The sequence below is a fragment of the Dermacentor andersoni genome, chromosome 2 (assembly GCF_023375885.2).
Source record: "Dermacentor andersoni chromosome 2, qqDerAnde1_hic_scaffold, whole genome shotgun sequence".
In the NCBI taxonomy this organism is placed as follows: Eukaryota; Metazoa; Arthropoda; class Arachnida; order Ixodida; family Ixodidae; genus Dermacentor; species Dermacentor andersoni.
The window spans coordinates 153,223,562-153,243,723 of record NC_092815.1 but is presented as its reverse complement, the minus strand read 5'-3'; the positions used below and the strand labels follow the sequence as shown (position 1 = coordinate 153,243,723).

The 20,162-nt window shown below is 45.4% G+C and overlaps 1 protein-coding gene across 2 annotated transcripts in view; it reads right to left on the bottom strand.

The window, feature by feature from the left end:
• Positions 1-20,162, bottom strand: part of LOC126540573 (rifampicin phosphotransferase-like) — a 98,428-nt gene that overhangs the window by 31,904 nt on the left and 46,362 nt on the right. For both annotated transcript variants that reach the window (XM_072286567.1, XM_050187412.3), the window contains exons 23-28: positions 15,972-16,044; positions 15,078-15,182; positions 12,586-12,744; positions 7,857-7,991; positions 4,419-4,503; positions 220-305 (exon numbers count right to left, since the gene is read on the bottom strand). In XM_072286567.1, coding sequence (XP_072142668.1) covers positions 220-305; positions 4,419-4,503; positions 7,857-7,991; positions 12,586-12,744; positions 15,078-15,182; positions 15,972-16,044 — 643 coding nt within the window. The remainder of the gene's footprint in view (positions 1-219; positions 306-4,418; positions 4,504-7,856; positions 7,992-12,585; positions 12,745-15,077; positions 15,183-15,971; positions 16,045-20,162) is intronic.

Below are 20,162 nucleotides of genomic sequence, written 5' to 3'. Positions count from 1 at the left end.
TTGCTAACTTACGTTACCTTTGTTCACATTTAAGATGCCCAAATGTCGGATGAAAGATTTATAGGCAGGTAAGAAATTTTATACAGTTTCTAGATATTCTTCTTTTTTTGTGTGCCTTTGAAAGGGCGGGGGGTGAAGGAACCGATTACAGAGCACGCACATACTGCTGTCGGCGTTGGAAATTATCGCGCTCAGATTTGAGCACATCATTACGCTCACCTGAATCATTTTAGGCACATCGGCACTCTCCACCTCTGTGCCATACAGTATTTGAGACAGCTCGCTCCAGAGATCATTGCTGAGCCCTAAAAAAGAAGGGACGTTTTCATTATATACGGGGAGAAAAGCAAGTCTAAGGAAGATAAAATCTCAGAAATACATTGACGAAAAAGTCGCATAGCACTTTTTTCGTATTTTACAGTGTTTCTTTAGGCCATGGAAAAAGTTTTATGGGGCACTAGGAATGTACCTCAGGCCAACGTCTATGAATTTCATAGCATTAAACTTTTATCTCTCTCTCTCTCTCTCTCTCTCTCTCTCTCTCTCTCTCTACGTGGCACGTGTTGAGCAACAGAAAGCTGGATCGCTGATTTTTCAGGATGGTCTACAATTTTCTCAGTGATAATTTTGCTCTGAATATATTATTTGAGATGTTGAGTAATCCATACTGTCTAATTATGTAATTAGGCACAATACAAACAACACTCTGACTTGCGCCAAGCGACAGCAAACCTCATTATACAGGGTGATCATATTTGTGTTATGCGGAATTTAACAAAAAGTGCCTGCTACAAATAACCTAATTCCAGTCCTTGAATTGTGTTATTCAGAGGGGTGGACATTACATGCATGAGCAATAGAAACACATATTCAAATGGTTAAAAAATATCCACTAATCATCTTTTGAATAAATTACTTCAAGGTACATATTGGAATTTACGAATTTGTTCCGGTGAGTTTGCAAGGCCTATCCGCTTGGAATGATCAAACTTGTCGTAAAAAATGCACTGTTGTTCCAATGTACTTTTTAACGAAATGATCTTTTATTCATTGTAGCAAATAAATAACTGGAACGCCCACGAATTTCGTTCCACACATTCGGAAATATTGTCTCGAAACTGGTGTCGTCCTGGAAATTCATTTCATGTGGATATGTCTTACAAGTTTACCGGCTACAATTCGTGCATTGTAATACGGGCCATAAGGTGTTCAAGTAAGAAGTTAATTAGTGAAATTTTGTTAATTAGTTGAAAATGTTTTTCGCTTTCTCGTGCTAGTGATGTCCGCCTCTTCGAATAACCGAACTCAATGACAATAATTACGCTACCTTAAACAGGCGATCTTTAAAAATTCCAGAAAACTTGAAACTCATCACCCTGCATTTCTGCTCACCTTCGTGGCACTCTCCTTTTATTTTGGTGTGAGACCAAGTCACGTGGAACACAAGTATATGCCTCTAAACAAACCAGAAACCAGGTTTTGGTAATTTTATTTTAGCTACTAGTTAACCGACACGTTACAGATTTGCCCTTATATCAGCCCTATATATATTTGCGAAAATTTTCAGAAATTATACATTTTGGATGTAATCAACTTTTTTTTTTTCAGGAAACTAGAAAAACTAGAAACTGGAAAAATAGGGAAACGACAAGAAACGGAGACGTACAAAAGCAAAGTTCGCAATGGGGGTCAGAAATTTTGGATGTGGAAGTTCATAGTGGTTTTTTTCGTTCTTTCTTTTTTTTTCTTAACTTAGGTAAGACATTAGGCAGTATAATAGCAAGAACTTGGTGGTGCAACCTACCGCCCCGTCCAAAAGGGGACGCTCATAACTACCATCCATCCATCTATCCATCCATCCGTAACTTTGTGGCTCCGGTGAACGAATATTTTCTGAATGGTAATACGAATACGGATATCCTAAAACTCACTAATAGGGAGTCTTATTTTAGTTCCTACACTTCTGACCGTTGGCAGGTTACTGGGCTACTGGAGCCATTAGTGGCTGTAGGAAAGCTGATAGCGAAATATTTTGATGCTTTATTGAACTACAATGAGTTTCAAAACTTTTTTTTGTGACCCATGAGTGCTCTCGTCGAAATGCGGGCACTGCGACCGGGATCCGTTTTTACAATTGCTGGTAGGTACAGCGGGGTGTGGCGCTTTTCACAGCGGTCGACGTTTCTGCGCAGGCGCGAGTAAGACCGGGTGCGAGAGAGAAAATCCGGGGGCTTTTGCTCCTTGAATATGTGAGTCTGCCTGGGCACAACGGAGGAGGTTTCTTAACGCGTGTTGTATGCCTTTGTCCCCTAGGTATGCCGGCATTGCGGAGTGCAGTCCAGTTTACGCTCCGCCGCTTGCTGCCCGCACGGTGAGGCAGTGGGCACGGACGCCCCACTTGGTGATCGCTGTGTCTGAAGGGGCAAGGTTCTGACTGGTGTTGTATAAGTCGCGGGTCGCTTTTTTAATCGCCACGATAGATTGCATCTTTTACTAGCACAGATCCAGTAGGGCACATGTAACCGGCAAACGAAGGCCTCAGGAGAGCACCTGAGGTTATTCGCGCTTTCCAGATACGCTAGCGCCGCCGCGCGGATTTTTTCGGAAGCCGGGAGAAGGCGATGGATTACCCGCTCACGCGGTTTCTGCAGCTGTGTTAAGGTTTAAGTACTCTTCGATATGAAAAAAAAAACTGTCGATGAGTGAAGAGCAACCGCATATACAGTGTGCCACAATGCACAAATCGTGCGATATTGGGAAAAGTAAGCTTGCACTACTTGCTTTCCAGAAGATGAAAAACGGAGGAAGTTGTGGGCGGTCAAGCTCCGCATCGGGAAGCAAGTGAGCGAAGAAATGGGCGGATGTAGCGAGCATTTCAACAAAGACGACTTCTTTTGGGACCACTTTGGGGAGTGTAATTGACTGTTTCGCTGCTCTCAAAGATTCGTTTCATTTTTGTGGCGAGCTGATTGTGAAGCTTTGCCTTAAAGACGAGTTGACGCCCTTACGAAAGCGGCTGAAGAGAAACGCCGTGCCTTCGCAACAGATACCGCTGCGGTCCCACGCAGCAAAAGTGAGGCCTGGGGTTGGCCGAAGAACGCCCTCCACAGATCCTCAAGGTAAATTTAAGTACGCAAGTGTCACCACTTATTAAATTTTCTGCCTGCACTTCCGCTGATTCGGCAAATACCCTGCGACGGTGCCTGACGCTGCGCCGCGAGCATTGCAACCTAAAGAACGTATTCCCCAATTGATCTTATAGTCGTTCTGTGTGAGAATGAAGCAGGTGTCCAATGCACAAGGCATTCGCTGGCACTTCTTTTTGGCCGTAGTGAAAGGTGTGTACCGATCGGAGGCCGGTGCGCACACGTTGCTGGTTTTGTATTCGTTTTGTTTCGTCTTAACTCATCTCTTCTATAACAATGTTGCAGGAAACGAGGGCCAGGACTACGTACCTGAAGCGGTCATTGATGAAGAATACGCGTGCGGCCTTCCCTACAACACGCGAAAACGCTAATCGTGCTGGCAGCGGGGCGCGCTGGCACACCTCATCGTCTCGCTCATATATTGTAAATCGGCACTGCTAAAATATTCCCGTGTTATCTCGCATTTTTAACAAGCATTCCGCAACTAAGCCGGTGCATGGAGCCATGCATCTCGATGCGAATGCACATAACGTTTATTTTATGCAGCCGCAATAGGGGTACTGCGCTTTGTTTACGTACGAGCGCGACCGGTTAATTGTTTGGTGTCAATTCTCGCACATCGCGTATATACTACAAAGCGTGAAGCGAAATAGTGACCTTTACGGCGCCACTTACATTGCAGACTTGAACTAGTATAGCATGCGGTGGGCCTGTCACGGCGCTTGTCTGCAGGCAGAGTGACTCGACCTGGACAGCCGCGCTTCTCGTCTCTCGTATTCCACACCATATTATATGGCCAGCGTTAAACGTAGCCACTCCTTCCACAACACATCTCTGCGTTTTCTTAGCAAGGTCCAGGATCGCGCTTAGAGGTACCAGAGGCCCGGCGGGTAAAGTGCAAAAAGTTAACGATTGCCTCACTGCCAACGCTTTACTGCAGCCGTTAAGTAGCATATGTAAGCCACTGCATTATTAGCCTTGCGTGCCCTCCGGTTTGACTGTGCGTCATCAGATGGCACTACCAGAGTTGATGCTGCCGCATGCCCTTCCGGCAACCCGGTATTCCGAAATTGGCTATGCGTTTACGGATGCGCTAAAACCCTCCAATCTCAGCAGTGACGCGGCATATCCGAAGGGATCCCACAAACGTTGTCAACGACCGTTCGATGTTGAGAGATTAATGTAATACTAACTTCGGTAGCCTAACCTGTAGCTGCATCATATAGTGTTCAATGCAAAAAACCGGTAACGGGAGTAAAAGCGCATACTCACCTCGTTCTGCAGCGCCAAGTATTTGAAGTATGACGGCGTTGTAGAGGGAGGACGCCATTGATACTTTCATCAGGAGCATTCCAGGCTGCAAGAAACATTAACGGTGACCTGGAATACCGCGTATCTTGCGGCATTTTATATACGAATAAAAATATAAATATGTCCTAGTGCGCATAGTTGGCGTTAAAGGTTACCGCCGTTGGGGAAACGAACATTTATTTAATTGCGCCATTTTGATCGAATAACAAATTCGTCCAACTTTTAATAAGTGCGCTTTGTTCTTCCAATGCAGCAGCCGCAGGAAGGACAGATGATACAAGAACGTAAAACTGACTCCCCGAGCGCTCAATTAACAACTCTTTTTTGTTGTTCAACGATTCCGACGATATGCAGGCCCACAATGCCACAATGGGGATCGAGCCGAGCAGAATCACCACAAGCACAAACAATGTTATGGCGTGGTACCTCTAGAATTATATCAATCATCCGATGACAGTCCAACGGAGCCCTCTCATATGACATACGTGTTTGCGTTGCTTCTCACCATGGCCTCATTCCGACATTCTGGGCCGGCATATCGTCGGAATTGCTGACCAACGAAACCTAACGTTTGTGGCCCCAGTTTCACGTTCTTGTATACTCTGTACTTCCTGCACTGCTACCTTAGTATGGCCTATATATACGAACAAGCCCCCATCAACTCGTTCATGATCGTTCTATGCCGCCTGTCTACGCCAAGGGCATAGACAAATTATAATTTGCGAATGAAATTTTGATAGCCTTACATCGTTATTTCAGTGGTCCTAAGCTATTTCGCACACCATGATTTAGCTTACTCATTAGTATATTCTAAACGTTGGTATTATGATCCACTTTTTTAAGGAGTGTGGTAAACCACCGTTGATGTATTGTTAAGTTTTTCAAAGCACAATCCAACGCATGCTTTCCTTTGCTTGCGCAATTTCTTTGCGTAATCACAGTTTTCTGTGACCACTTCATTTTGACAAATACGCTCGTTCTACGAAGCCTACAGGTAATATTTGTCCAGTCACGTAAAACAATGACTGGCTTTTCTCTTTACAAAGACTCTTGCTTTTTCTAGTCATTCTCGCAAGTTCGCTAGAGGTGGCATTATTATTAGTCAACGTGTAGCAGCAAGACGACCGCTGCGCCGTTGGATTATTAACAGGCACATGACACCGTCCGTCATTCCCACACGAATACGGTTAGCAGCTATAGACTATCGTGCACATCCTCAAATTACTTTTTATGGTGAAAGGCAGGGCTTAGGGTGCCGTTTTCAGCCGAGTGGAAAGCACAGCGTCCACAAAGGAAAAAACTCAGTGCCATTCCACTCTCTGAAGGTGGATGACCAGGGAAGCTGTTTAGCGCACTACACATAGGTGACCCAGAATACTGAAGAAAGGTACGAACATATTTATCGTCCTAATCTGTGGTCATCGTGGCGATATAGGTAGGCACACACATTCGCGTATCACCTCTGGTATTACGTGTGTCCGTCACGTGAGACAATGAATGGCTCATACCCCCTTAAGCAATGGCTCATACCCCCGTAAACGCGGCCTCCCCACTCCTACAACAGAAGGGAAGTGAAATTCTACGCTTGAATGACGAGTGGCAACGGAGGCAGCTGTGGAAGGCGACGACGACGACGACGAACGCGTGATCAGCGGTACTAGCGCATTTCGCGGTTGGCGCCGATAATATTTTCGTAGTCCTTTTGCAAAAAGTTGTACGAAACATTTTTTTTCATAAACACCTGTTATTACCCTTGTTCCTGGGACCTCTTTGGGTCCCACGTGTGACAAGGGCAGTTCAAGGGCGTGTTACAGGTCCCGAGCCCACAGGGGTATGTGCCACAGAGCTTGGACCCTTTCTGTACTATCATCAGGATCGGTCCACATGATGATTTGTTTTAACGCGATAGCGTTAAGAGCCCCGTGTCGCGGAAAATTCGGCGTTGACGTCCCGCGAAATTCATTTCAAACCACACATACCCAACCATGCAGGCGCTCCATGTAATGCAAGGAAGTTACTGAACTAGTTGAATTTCTCAAGGTGTTCCTCGTCTCTGGTCAGCCAGTTACATAAAAAGAACTGCCAAAGTACTAGATGGTATTCGCTTTTAAAAAAAAGTGACCACACATAAATGAAAAGAGCGCTTGACTGGATTGTTAAAACAACGTCGCGGGTTACCAGCTGACGCTTGCGTCAGCAGTTACGTAAGCTTGACATCAAGACATTAGAATAAAAACAGGTTGGAATACTTTTAGATTATAGGGTCCATGCTCTTCCTAAAAGGAGCCATAGCCAGTAAAACCTTAACATTGCGCAGCTCAGCTGCCGCTTTTCCTTTTTTTTTTCTTTATTAGAACAGTGCTGTGGCTTGTAAGGCGACTTGAATTAAATGAAAGTGTACCAGCCTTCGTTCTGTCAAAATTGAACACCTAATGCTAGAACCTATTATACATAAGTCACTACTTGTACACATATGTTCGGTCAGCTATTGTAGCATGTTGACAGCTCTTAATAATTGTTTCGCATTCGTTGCTCCGTAGAACTGCAACATATTGTGAAAATCCGCTATAGCTGGCCCAGCAGAATCATTTGGACAGCTCACGAGGTCTTCAGGTATTGCATCCTAAGGCCATGCTTTTGCCGTTATCGTGAAAAATCGCGTAGCCTGAGTGGCTGTGGACCTGCGGCCGTTCAGTAAGAGCTTCGTGAGCATCTCTTTCTTGCCCAGTTAGGTTGCTCTCTTTTCGTTCTAAAATCTGACCCAACAGTCGTGCCTTGGCCTCAAATGTGTCGCTGCGTAATGACAGGAACTGCTTTGAGCCTTCGAGTGGTGTGGCTGTTCGAACACCTTACGCCTACGCTTATTGGCTCCTAGCCGTACTCCCTAAGGAGCTGCAGAAAATAGCGCCTCTTCCTCTCCACAATCACTATCTTTGTACGCCTTACGCCGACGCTAATCGATCAAACTCACTCAATCAAAAATGCTTTCCAACAGGTGGTACACATTGTTTCAACATACTGAAGGAGGATTCATAGCTCAATGCAGCAAGAAGACCGTCTATTTGTACAGCGTGCATGAAGCGGAGTTAGTGTAGACGCAGCAATGCATACATAGGTTGTTTTGTAAAACAAAAGCAGTGAGAATGCGTTGGTAGTAAATATGTTGAGTAGACATGTCAACTTTCTATTACAAAGAGCTCTAGCGTCCTTTAAAAAAAAATCCACGTAGGGGTAGAGAGGGTTTTAAGTGATTAATTAGGCATGTCGTTCCGAAACACGTTTGCTGCAAACTGGAGCAAACAACCGGTACCAGGTTCACTTGGTGTGACCTTCACCATATTTGAAGCTCCTTAGATACTTCGGTAGAGCAGAAGCCGAGTGAGCCGTGCAATTTCATACCTCTCGAAGCTTGTGCACGTGGCACTTGATGTAGTCGTACATCTGCGTGGCGGTCGCCATCCCATCCACTGAGAGGCGGAGCTGTGCAGTTTTCCTCGAGGTCTCCTCCACGCCGTTAGTGAGCGTAAGCATAGCCTGAAAAAGAAAACGAAAGAAAGCTGTCACACGAGACGCAGTAGGTGTGCTTGCAAACTACACGATGAAGGAGTTTACCACTTTCAGAAGAATGCTGCGCTCTGTGAGTTTCGGGTACGGAGGGCGACTTCTGACAGAAAAAAGAAAAACAGCGCGATGTCCTGGAGCGAGAAAGACCTCAGCGCAATATTATTTTCTTTCTTTTTAGGTTGTGTTGAAGTCAGGTGGGGAAATATTTTATCCAAGTGCGCTATGGTAATAAAAGTGGTTTACTACAATTTGGTTTCTTCAACAGGCAATTTATATACCTGACTGGTCCATCTCAAAATGGACTTTGCAGTGCATTTTTCCGTGTTTCAGTATTTTCTTAACATTTCGTCAACATTGTTTCAGAGCCTCGTTCATTTCCTAGTCAAGTTTTCACACGTGCTTATAATTATTTATTTACTTATCTATTCTTTACGATTTCATTTACTTTTTCTAGAAGAAATGTCCCCTAATATTTTTCAGACATTTATTCTATTATCACTTCTTTAGGGTAACATTTTCCAGTAGTGACCAAGTGTGTAAACGTGTGAACACACACACACACGCATATATATATATATCAATAATGAGAGGAGTTCAGGTGAGCTTCAAAAGATGCCACAGGTGCACCACTCTTTATTTCTTAAAGAGGAAGTTTGTCATATATATATATATATATATCTTTTGGTTTTCGACCTATCGTTTTGGCTTTTTTTAAGCTCAACTGCACTCCTTTCATTACTGATTATGTTGAAAGCAATCCAGTTCGAATTAAAAGGTTTTAATTGAACTGGATTGAACTGTATGAACTTGTATGTTTTAATGCCATCTCTCAAGCGGACCTCGCTTCACAAGGAGTGTAGCTTCTACGCTTTAGTAAACAGACTTCGTGAATGACAGATGCAATCTTTTTCAACGTGTGAGGTGGCCGAATAATTGTTTAAGCAGGAGCAAGTGTTGGGGCAAGCACTGACACAAACAGCCAATACAAACGCTCCATATCTGTTGGATCTTCCGGTCGTTAGAGCATTCTTAAAGGCCGGTTACAGCAAACGTTTCATCGAAATTTACTGACGCTGTTCAACGAAAGTGGTAAATTATACTATAGGAATTCGTATTCTTTCAGTTTTGTTTCCTCGTTTTTACTAGCCACTCATACTTCCTTAATGCAGTCGCCTTGCATTATTTTAGTAGAAGGCGGTCTTAATGAAGGGACAGAAGGAGTGGCACAGCCTAGAGCGCCTATTTCTAGCTTCTACTGGCCATGCTGGCCCAATGGCTATGGAACTAGTGACTTCCTACTGCGGAGCGCGAGATCAGAGATCGGAGCACAAGGCCAGAGTTGCGAGTCCCGGGCACGGCGCCTGGATTCTCGTGTGGCTGGATGTAAAACCGTTCCGGTGTGGTGCCTTAGGTGCAGGTTAAAGAAGCACGCTTCCGGAGGCGGAATGCGCAATTTCCAATCCTTACCATCTGCCCACACCGAGTTTAAAGCCAGTGTCGGTTTCGTCCAGCGGATGTTAGGCCTATCATGGCCGACAAATTCGCGCACGTGTACCGTCTGCCTACCAATACCAACGGATGAGCAATTAAAGCAAATAAAACTGATTTGATAGTCTATTCGTTGTCATAGCAATCTGAAATAAAACAACACTCTGGTAAAGGGCGAACGCAAAGAGTGGTATGTGGTGACATGGCATGCTGCCAACATCGGTACGTCACTGTTCTCGGTCCAAGGCTACACTGATCGCACTGATCGCGTGCGCTTTCGTCATGAACAAAATGGGGCCGCGTAGAGGGGTAAGCCTGCATGGTGTTATTACGGTGACACATCTCGTAATTCCCAAATTGCGCTGTTTGCCTTTTAAGCAATACAGCCAACAAGTGATGGCCTCTTTCATATTGCAGTGTAAGCAATTGCGTTGCTAAGTTGACAAAGAGTGATGAGCATGAAAACGAGAGTCAGCTATCCAAATCAGCAACATGGCAGTCCCTCACCTCCCAGTTCTATGTATATGGTCTCCGAGTCGTCGTTATTGAAGGGATCCGGGCGCTCATATCGGCTAACGTCAGTGTGATACAACGCAGACTGTATGCACGAATATGCATGGTTATTATTTCACGTTAGCGCTGCACGGTTTTCACTGTATTTCAAGCGAACAACGAGCGGTGGCGCCACGCGTCAATGTAAACAAATGTGCCATTCCGGTAAATCGACGTTCAAAAGCGGAAATTTGATTTGTAAGATTTCCTGCAGCGAATATGCAAAAATACAATTTTGGGGGATTGGTAAAACTGATGAAGAGCGAGCGTCACACGAAGAAATCAGTAACAACAATTCCCCGGTAGCCGTGTCAGTGCCTGGATAGGGCTATCGTGTAGTTGCAGTGTAACGACAAAACCATCACAGTGTCGGTCGACGACTCCACTCCAACCAACTGCACGGGTTCTAGACTATGGGGGGACCTTCTGCAGACTGTCGGCGTCGGTGCAACGTGATAGGGGCGCCGACACTACGGAGACCAGTCGCGGTAAGCCTATCACCAGTCCAAAATCGGCGTTGAGTCGGTCCACCGTCGTCGTGCCTTTATGCGATCCCTGTGCCTTGTCGCTAATTGTACAGCGCGAAAAAAACACACAAACCTATTGAAACGTTCCGTAAGTCATTCCTATTACTCCGTGTGTTTCCATATAATCTTTACAGAATGTACATAAATTAAGTATAATTTCTTGTAAAATTTTTTTATAAAAGTCGTACGGAAAGCATACGGAATTATTGTAATCAATCCGGAAAGTTTCGATAGGAAAGGACAGCAAGAACAGAAGGAAGAACTAGCACTTGTCATCACTTTCGTTTTCAAAATGAAGCGTTGTGTAGATACTCTATGTTTGCTTGGCGGCGGTCGTCTGGCATCTCTCGAGCACAGCGAATGCACAGCGCATACAAAGCAGCTCAAGCGTGAGCACAACACTCACGCAATGCAACAAAGTCTGGCGTCTCTCGAGCACAGCGCTCACGACACATACGCTGCGACAAACGCTAAGCCAAACACAATAAACTCAAGCACCAATGCATTAATTACACGAAGCAACGCGCTCGAATTTGAGGTGCTCTCCGGGGCATACGCACACGTGCACGCACACGTGCACACACACACACACACACACACACACACGCACGCACACACACACACACACACACACACACACACACACACACGCACGCACGCACGCACGCACGCACACACACACACGCACACACACGCACACACACACACGCACGCACGCACGCACACACACACACGCACACACGCACACACACACACACGCACGCACGCACACACACACACACACACACACACACGCACGCACGCACGCACGCACACACACACACGCACACACACGCACACACACACACACGCACGCACGCACGCACGCACACACACACACGCACACACACACACACACGCACGCACACACACACACACACCTATACACAGTACGCAAGAACAGATACGCATGCACACACAGACACGCATGCGCACGCATGTTCACGCATGTGCATGTTCAAACACGAACACACATGTTCGCGCACATACACATAAGCACGCACCCACGCACACGTACACTAAACCACGCGCACGCTTACGCAAATGCACACATACAGACACGCGCGCGCATGTTCACAAACGCCATACACGCATTCGCGCGCACGAAATTTCCATTGCGTGGACACATGCGCACACGCACGCACAAGAAGTACACACGCACAATCACTCTCTCTCCCTCCCTGATACATCTCAAAAACCTCCACGTGCGAACTGCCTGAGTGACATTCTTTTATCACCGTTCCAACGCCAGCTACAATCAATAGCTTTACCGTTAAATTCCCCGCCTCTTGTTCAACCCAATGTGCCCTCTGCCGAGAGGTTGTAAAACGATTGGCTCCCGTCGTGTGACTTCAGCGCCCGTCCCTGTACAAAACACTGCTTTATCGCAAAATCAGTGTTACGACTGCAAATGCATATATATTCTGTTAGAAAAGACTATCCTCTCCGCGCTGTCAGCTAAAAATTTTGTAAAGTCGGCGGCATTTTGAAATATAATTTCCTAAAAATTGTGCCCCTTCAGTTACGCTGGTGGATTGCCTTGAAGAATGCCGAAGGAGCATTATCGAAAATTCCTGGACAAAGTTATGCTCAACAAGCTCAAAAGCTCAAGGTTCGTACTCGATTGGATAGTCGTTTTCTTTTGTGGAATATTCACATTCTACTATTGATTCAGAAATTTCAATACTCCAACCGCCCTAAGTACAACCTAAGTTAACAGCAACAGGTGTGCCACCGCGAGTGCCTTAGGCTTCGAGAATAAATTAATTTTATATCCATTCACTACTAAAACATTCCGGTGTGACTCTTTTATAATAATATGCCATCTAATCTGTTCTAAGAGGTACTAAGCGTTTTCATAATAATAGATGAAAACTTCTAATTAACTATAGACTTTAAATCTGTATGTCGTCTTTGCCCCCTCATTTCCATTTACGACTGTTTCAGAAACGGCTCACCTTTGCCGTGTAGTACAACTGCACAGGAAGCTTCCACCTGACCATCTTCTTGGCCCGTTCCACGGCTCCATTCACTTCCTCGGCCGCGTCACGTCCCATTATACTGTGTATGAGGGATCTCTCCATGAGACTCGCGTCCGCTCCGATTCTCTGTTGTCCCTGAAATGTAAATAACACGTTGCAGCATACTTTCCCTCATACAATGTTGACTTAATTCATGAAACCGCGTGACGACGACTCAGCGACAAAGTCCCTTCCTTGCCAGAGTTATCAACAGGAAGTGTTCCTTTAGATTATGATACATGAGGTGACCTCTACGTGAGTGCGAGTAGGACCGCAATGACCGCTCGTCAATTATCTTATGTTGCTTCGAAACATCATATATATATATATATATATATATATATATATATATATATATATATATATATATATATATATATATAGTGCTGGAGGCACTGGGCACGATGCTGGTCAAAGTAGCAGACGACGACAAGAAGTGCTTGCTCGCCCGCTTTGCCATAGCTCGGACCGACATGTTCAGGCCTACCGCTGCAACGCCACATCAAATGCTGCTGGGCAAACACCCCCACTGTATACGTGTGTGCGTGCGTGCGTGTGCCACGTCACAGACAACTCGTCGACTGTTTTCATGACAACTGCAAACTATTTATTCACGGAAGCGCCCTCGCCCTCCTTATCCCACATCGATACATGGAACGAACCATCGCTATCTTTATCAGCTGATCAATCCCTGTGGGCCCAGTGGCTGTGCCACATCACAGACTCATCCACTGCTTTTTATGATCGAGGTCAGTGAAAAATAGGCTATGTTTGCTAAGAAAAAAAAAATTATGGGGTTTTACGTGCCAAAACCACTTTCTGATTATGAGGCACGCCGTAGTGGAGGACTCCGGAAATTTCGACCACCTGGGGTTCTTTAACGTGCACCTAAATCTAAGTACACGGGTGTTTTCGCATTTCGCCCCCATCGAAATGCGGCCGCCGTGGCCGGGATTCGATCCCGCGACCTCGTGCTCAGCAGCCTAACACCATAGCCACTGAGCAACCGCGGCGGGTATGTTTGCTAAGAAATCCAGTGACAACATTTTACTGCAGCTACCGGGTCTCTAGTGCTCCATTGCCATTTCTGTCGAATGTGTCGATTTCATTAGGTCATTACTTTTGCAATGGGGTGATATTGAAACTAACCCTCGTCCAAATATGGCGATCTTACTTTCTGAATTACAAATCTTGACGTCAGGTCAAACAACGCTAATCAACGAGGTAAAAGAACTAAGGTCTCAGGTACTAACAGCGGACAAAACATTAGCCGAACTAAGTCAGCGGTTAGCAGTCCTGGAAAGCCTTTATCATAACCTTGACCCTTTGCAAGCTGAACTGTGTTCCGTACGAATAGACACAGGCCAGGCGACTCGTCTAGTACGGTACCTTGAAGCTCGCGCGGACGACGCTGAAAATCCTGGGAGACAGATTAACCTGGGTTTTGCGGCCTTACTGGCGCTTTGCCATGACAAAGTTTTTCACAGACTGAGGAACTAATCATCCGTCATTGCCACGACCATCTAAATATAAGCATTGGCCCAAAAGAAATAGAACGCGCTCATCGCCTCGGCCGTCATTTACATGACCGCCATCGCCTTGTCATCGTTAAATTCACCTTTCACAAAACCATGGAATCAATTCTGTCACAAGGGCGAGAGTATAAGGGCGCGCAATACATCGTCGGGAAAGACTTTTCCTACTGGGTACGCGCTGTACACAGACACCTCCTTTCTTCAGCCAAGGCAAAATCTGTTCTTTTCAGTCTCATTGATTCGAAGGGCTACACCTATGATGAACAATCGCAATCCGTAAAGGAATAGACATTGAGCTGGCCGGTGTTCCATTTGGAAGGGGTAACTGCGTAAGACGAAGAATGAGAAAGTCGTTTAGTATTCCTTCTCAATCTGGAATATGCACAGAAAGGTTGTGTGGACTTGTGTGGACTCTTTCACTCCTCTGTAAAAGATGACTGTACCATAGTTACTGCACTGTGCCATCCTCTGTGCCATCCCCGGGCTGTGCTGGTCCCTGTAGAAATTCTTTGTGTGCTTGTGTTCCTGTGTGTATGGTACTTCTTGAGATTTTCTTCTTTCTTTTCTTTTTTATTGTTGCTTGTAAAGCCTACATTACCTTGTTTCTGCATCCAAATCGTCGTTACATCAAAGTCCTTACTTTGCGCACCATCTCGTACGGGTGTTCGTGTTTCATACCTATTTTTTCAGGTTAACACTATGCAGCGTGAACTAGCTTAGATGAATATGTGCCACCACCTGAGAGCCTGCTAAAAAGCCTCGATTTGTAGCCCTTATTAGCTTCTCCGGAAACGGTTTTTACCTGAGTAGCCTAAGCTCAAGATCCTTGTTTGGAATTGAACACGTCGTCTTCAAACTATACTTAGGACAAGCCAGATTAACCGCTATACTCACGTTGGACAACCACAAGAAATAGTTGTAGCGCTGCATCGGCATCCATACGGGAACATACTGAGTTTGGTCTTGTTCGAATGCGTATGAAAACCGCATGGCACTGTCCTGAAAACAGACATACGGGTGAGCCTTTCTTTGTAGAACATGGTTTAAGCAAGCCAGTAGCTTTAGATGCATTAGAGATTATTAGAATATTGTTCAAACTACACCATCAGCGACGTTTCGTTAAAAAAAAATTTAAGCATGAATACAACGAAGTCTATGTAATACATTTCGAGCGCATGCCAGTTTCAATACGCGATAGCCAAAGTTTATAGTTTGTGAAACTACAATACAGGTAAACAGACAGCCAAAAACCACGCTAATGTTTTCCAGGTAATGAATAAACCTGCGCGTCATCTTTCTGGCGTGCTGGTAAGTCAGGGCAATCAACAGAGGTACACTCATCGTCAGTTTCATTTGAGCCACTTTGAGAGCGCACTAGGTCAATTCGTTTTCTGCATCTTGTGCTAACATGACTAACAAATTATTTTACTTTCATGTTGTATCCGAAAGTTCTAACATCTATCTTTTCAAACTCATACTTGTGTATGCTGCCGACTCTCTATGGGGTACCTCACTTCACATCACTTACCCGTTGTCACTAGTTTGTGGTTTTATGTGCAAAACAATATTATGCACTGTTTATCTCTTTCAAGGTGACTGGACTCGATGTCATTCACTGGCTTCCCTTTTAATTTTAATTGTTTACACAATGTTGATGTTTCTTTCTTTTTGTTGATATTTATTCAATTGACCAATTTGACCAATTTCAGGCTCCACATTTTATGTTATTCTATCATATTCCTTGCATTTCATCGTGGAAAATTCGAAGAAATCAGCATTAAGACGTACCCTGATGTAAATATCAAAAGCAGTACGGAGGAAACATGAAGTCAGTGGTGGCATTGCTCCTGGAAGAACTTCACTGGAAAAGAGGTCAAAACATATGTTACTGAAGGTGTTCGATTAGAAAAAATGGTTACTCCAGCTAAATAACAAAGCGGTCCATTTGTTCGACATACATAATGAGCAAAGTGCTGGGCTGTGTAGGTATAAGCAGACTGCCTTCATAGTTTCCCAAGGCATAACCCCTAAATAATGTTCATCAATGATAACAGCTTAAGCGCTTAGAAATTAGGTCGGTACACGGTCTCATTTTTTTTCCCCTATTTCACCTAGCTTCTCCGAACACTTCGAGACCTCGTGCGAAGAATAAACGGATTGGCAGTTTCGCCCGAAGGCGAAACATTGAAAGCGACAGGAAAGTCTATCATTGGTGTTGAAGACGCCTTAAAGAGCTTGTGTGACGTGAAGCATCGGCAACGGGGTTGCAGGTGTCGCATTCTCAATCGTGCGCGAGATGAGACCGAAAGAAAACCGTCGGTGTTCGTGAGCCTCCAAATCAACGATCAGACAGATTTGCCCCGACGTGCACTGCCCGTTACGCTGACGTGATTTTCGAACAGCTGCTTAGCAATAACGCTTATGTGTGTGTGCGTGTACGGCGCTTATCCGCGAGTATCGGAAGCCAGAATGCTGTCCTGGCTTCAGCATGGCCGACTCAGTGCAATACGGCGGTGCGTCCTCTTGGCTTTTGCTGCCGGACGCACTGCGCGTCTGCGGCGACCTTCTCACCCTCCGTGCGCTGTCCGCGCATGCGCGTCGACACCGTGACAACACGACAATACCACCGGTGGCGCCAGCGGTGGCGGCGCAAACGCGTCTCGGGCGTACCTCTAATTGCTGTCGCAATGAACCCAGCGTACACGAGAGTGCCGTGTTGCATGACTGGGCTGAAAACAAACCTTATCCGTTGTCGCTGCGAGGTGTAGCGAACGCACGTCTTTGGGGAAGGCAACCCATATCTGCGCTACTGTATAGTACTTATCAATTTTACGTTAAACGGCCCGTACAAATGAGGCCTTCAGGCTATCTCATATTCCGTCGGTGGATGATAATAGCAGATGGCGCTTACGCGCTTTTTTTTTTTTTTTTTTACGGCCGAACTAATGGCTCCAATAGCGCTGCAATTAGCTTTTACATAATTCAGTGGGCTAAGCTCCCCTGGTACGATCCCACGTTACTTCTATTTTAGGCACGTACCGGGGAACGTGTGGACGTAAAACTGTATTAAGCCGTCAACAATCTAAACAAAGCTTAAGGCGTTAAACAGACGAGGACCAAGTGAGACACAGACGAAATATACGGAAGCCATTATTGATGCTTGTGGCTCACTTCGTCTTCGTCTGCTTAGCACCGTAACGTTTGTTTGTTAGTAACGAACCAACTAGCTCAGCAACACGTATTACTATGGCATCATTCCTCTTTCATACTTTCTCCCGCTGCCGGCAGATATGTGCGAATTTTCGCAATTTGTGCAAGTTTGAAGTTTGAAGTGGACAACGGGTGCAGCGGTGGCGTAGAGGTAAAACACCCGCTTCGCGTGCAAGAGGTCCATGGTTCGAATCCCCGTGCCGCGCAATTTTCCACCGGATTAAAAAAAAAATCCGCGTGTTGATAAAAATTGCATAAACAGGCCTAGAGTGTGGCTTGATCCCGGTAACCAGAAAGGTAACGCACTCCCTCACCACAGCAGGATTGGTCACCCTGGTGCAGTACTTGGCCACAACCTCCTATATGAACACAACAATCGAACCCCGGCCCTCAGTCCCCAGCAGCTGCGAAGCAACTGACCACGGCGGCGGTCAGGCCTGCGACGCTGCAGAGGGTGCTAAGAATCCCTGGCTCCGGACAGGCCGCCATAGGAATATGAACCTGGCAACGTTTAACGCTAGAACATTATCTAGTAAGGCGAGTCTAGCAGTGCTATTGGAGGAATTAGAGGGCAGTAAATGGGATATAATAGGGCTCAGTGAAGTTAGGAGGCCAAAAGAAGCATATACAAAGCTAAAGAGCGGGCACGTCCTGTGCTACCGGGGCTTAGCGGAGAGACGAGAACGAGGAGTCGGATTCCTGATTAATAAGAATATAGCTGGCAACATACAGGCATTCTATAGCATTAACGGGAGGGTGGCAGGTCTTGTTCTGAAACTTAATAAGAGGTACAAAATGAAGGTTGTACAGGTCTACGCCTCTACATCTAGTCACGATGACCAGGAAGTCGAAAGCTTCTATGAAGACGTGGACTCGTCGGCAGGTAAAGTCAAAGCAAAATACAGTATACTGATGGGCGACTTCAATGCCAAGTCAGGATGTCGGTTGCCTACAAAGTATTTACTAAGGTAATCTCAAATAGAATCAGGAACACCTTAGACTTCCGTCAACCAAAGGACCAGGCAGGATTCCGGAAAGGCTACTCAACAATAGACCATATTCACACTATCAAACAGCTGATAGAAAAATGTGCGGAATATAACCAACCTTTATATATAGCTTTCATTGATTGCGAGAAAGCGTTTGATTCAGTCGAAACCTCAGCAGTCATCGAGGCATTGCGGAATCAGGGTGTAGACGAGCCGTATGTAAAAATACTAAAAGATATCTATAGCGGCTCCACAGCCACCGTAGTCCTCCATAAAGAAAGCAACAAAATCCCCATAAAGAAAGGTGTCAGACAGGGAGATACGATCTCTCCAATGCTATTGACAGCGTGTTTACAAGAGGTATTCCGAGACCTGGATTGGGAAGAATTGGGGATAAGAGTTAATGGAAAATACTTTAGTAACTTGCGATTCGCTGATGATATTGCCTTGCTTAGTAACTCAGGGGACCAACTGCAATGCATGCTCACTGACCTGGAGAGGCAAAGCCGAAGGGTGGGTCTAAAGCTTAATCTGCAGAAAACTAAAGTAATATTTAACAGTCTCGGAAGAGAACAGCAGTTTACGATAGGTAGTGAGGCACTGGAAGTGGTAAGGGAATACATCTACTTAGGACAGGTAGTGACTGCTGATCCGGATCATGAGAGTGAAATAATCAGAAGAATAAGAATGGGCTGGGGTGCGTTTGGCAGGCATTCGCAGATCATGAACAGCAGGTTGCCATTATCCCTCAAGAGAAAAGTGTATAACAGCTGTGTCTTACCAGTACTCACGTACGGGGCCGAAACCTAGAGGCTTACGAAAAGGGTTCTACTTAAATTGAGGACGACGCAACGAGCTATGGAAAGAATGATAGGTGTAACGTTAAGGGATAAGAAAAGAGCAGATTGGGTGAGGAAACAAACCCGAGTTAATGATACCTTAGTTGAAATCAAGAAAAAGAAACGGGCATGGGCAGGACACGTAATGAGGAGGAAAGATAACCGATGGTCATTAAGAGTTACGGAATGGATTCCAAGGGAAGGGAAGCGTAGCAGAGGGCGGCAGAAAGTTAGGTGGGCGGATGAGATTAAGAAGTGTGCAGGGACAACATGGCCACAATTAGTACATGACCGGGGTAGTTGGGGAAGTATGGGAGAGGCCTTTGCCCTGCAGTGGGTGTAACCAGGCTGATGATGATGATGATTAAGTGGACAACAGCACTGGTTTCGACAATAACGTACGAGCTGCGCAAACAAACCTCGTGGTCTTCTCGTGCTTTGGGAATTCTAGATTTTGAGCATTTGGGTTATCATAAATGCTGAACGGCCAATTGCGAAGATCTCGAATTACACTGTGCCGGAAAGATGAAATCGCAAATTGTGTCTGCTGACCAGCGTCGTAGCGTTCGCCGCTTATTTTAAGACATATTATGTGTGAGCCGCCAGCGTGTACATAAGGCGGTACTTAAGAAGGATGCGTGGCACGAAGCTAAAATTCAATAGAATAATCAAGAGGAGAAAGCAATATTGCGAAAGCTGCAGCTAATTTTATTCCGGGAAGCACCCAATATGCAGAAACATGTCATGCATGCGCAAACCTATTACACTCGATGAACGTACAGGAACGCTGTAAACATAGTCTGAAATTACAAGTAAGCTATAGCAGATTGTGGCTATGGCATATTGTGGAAAGCCAGGTGGTTAGAAACCGCAAAACGCCGCGTGGTTGACACTTCTTATATTTCGTGGAGATAGCATATCTTTCTAATGACTCATACGAA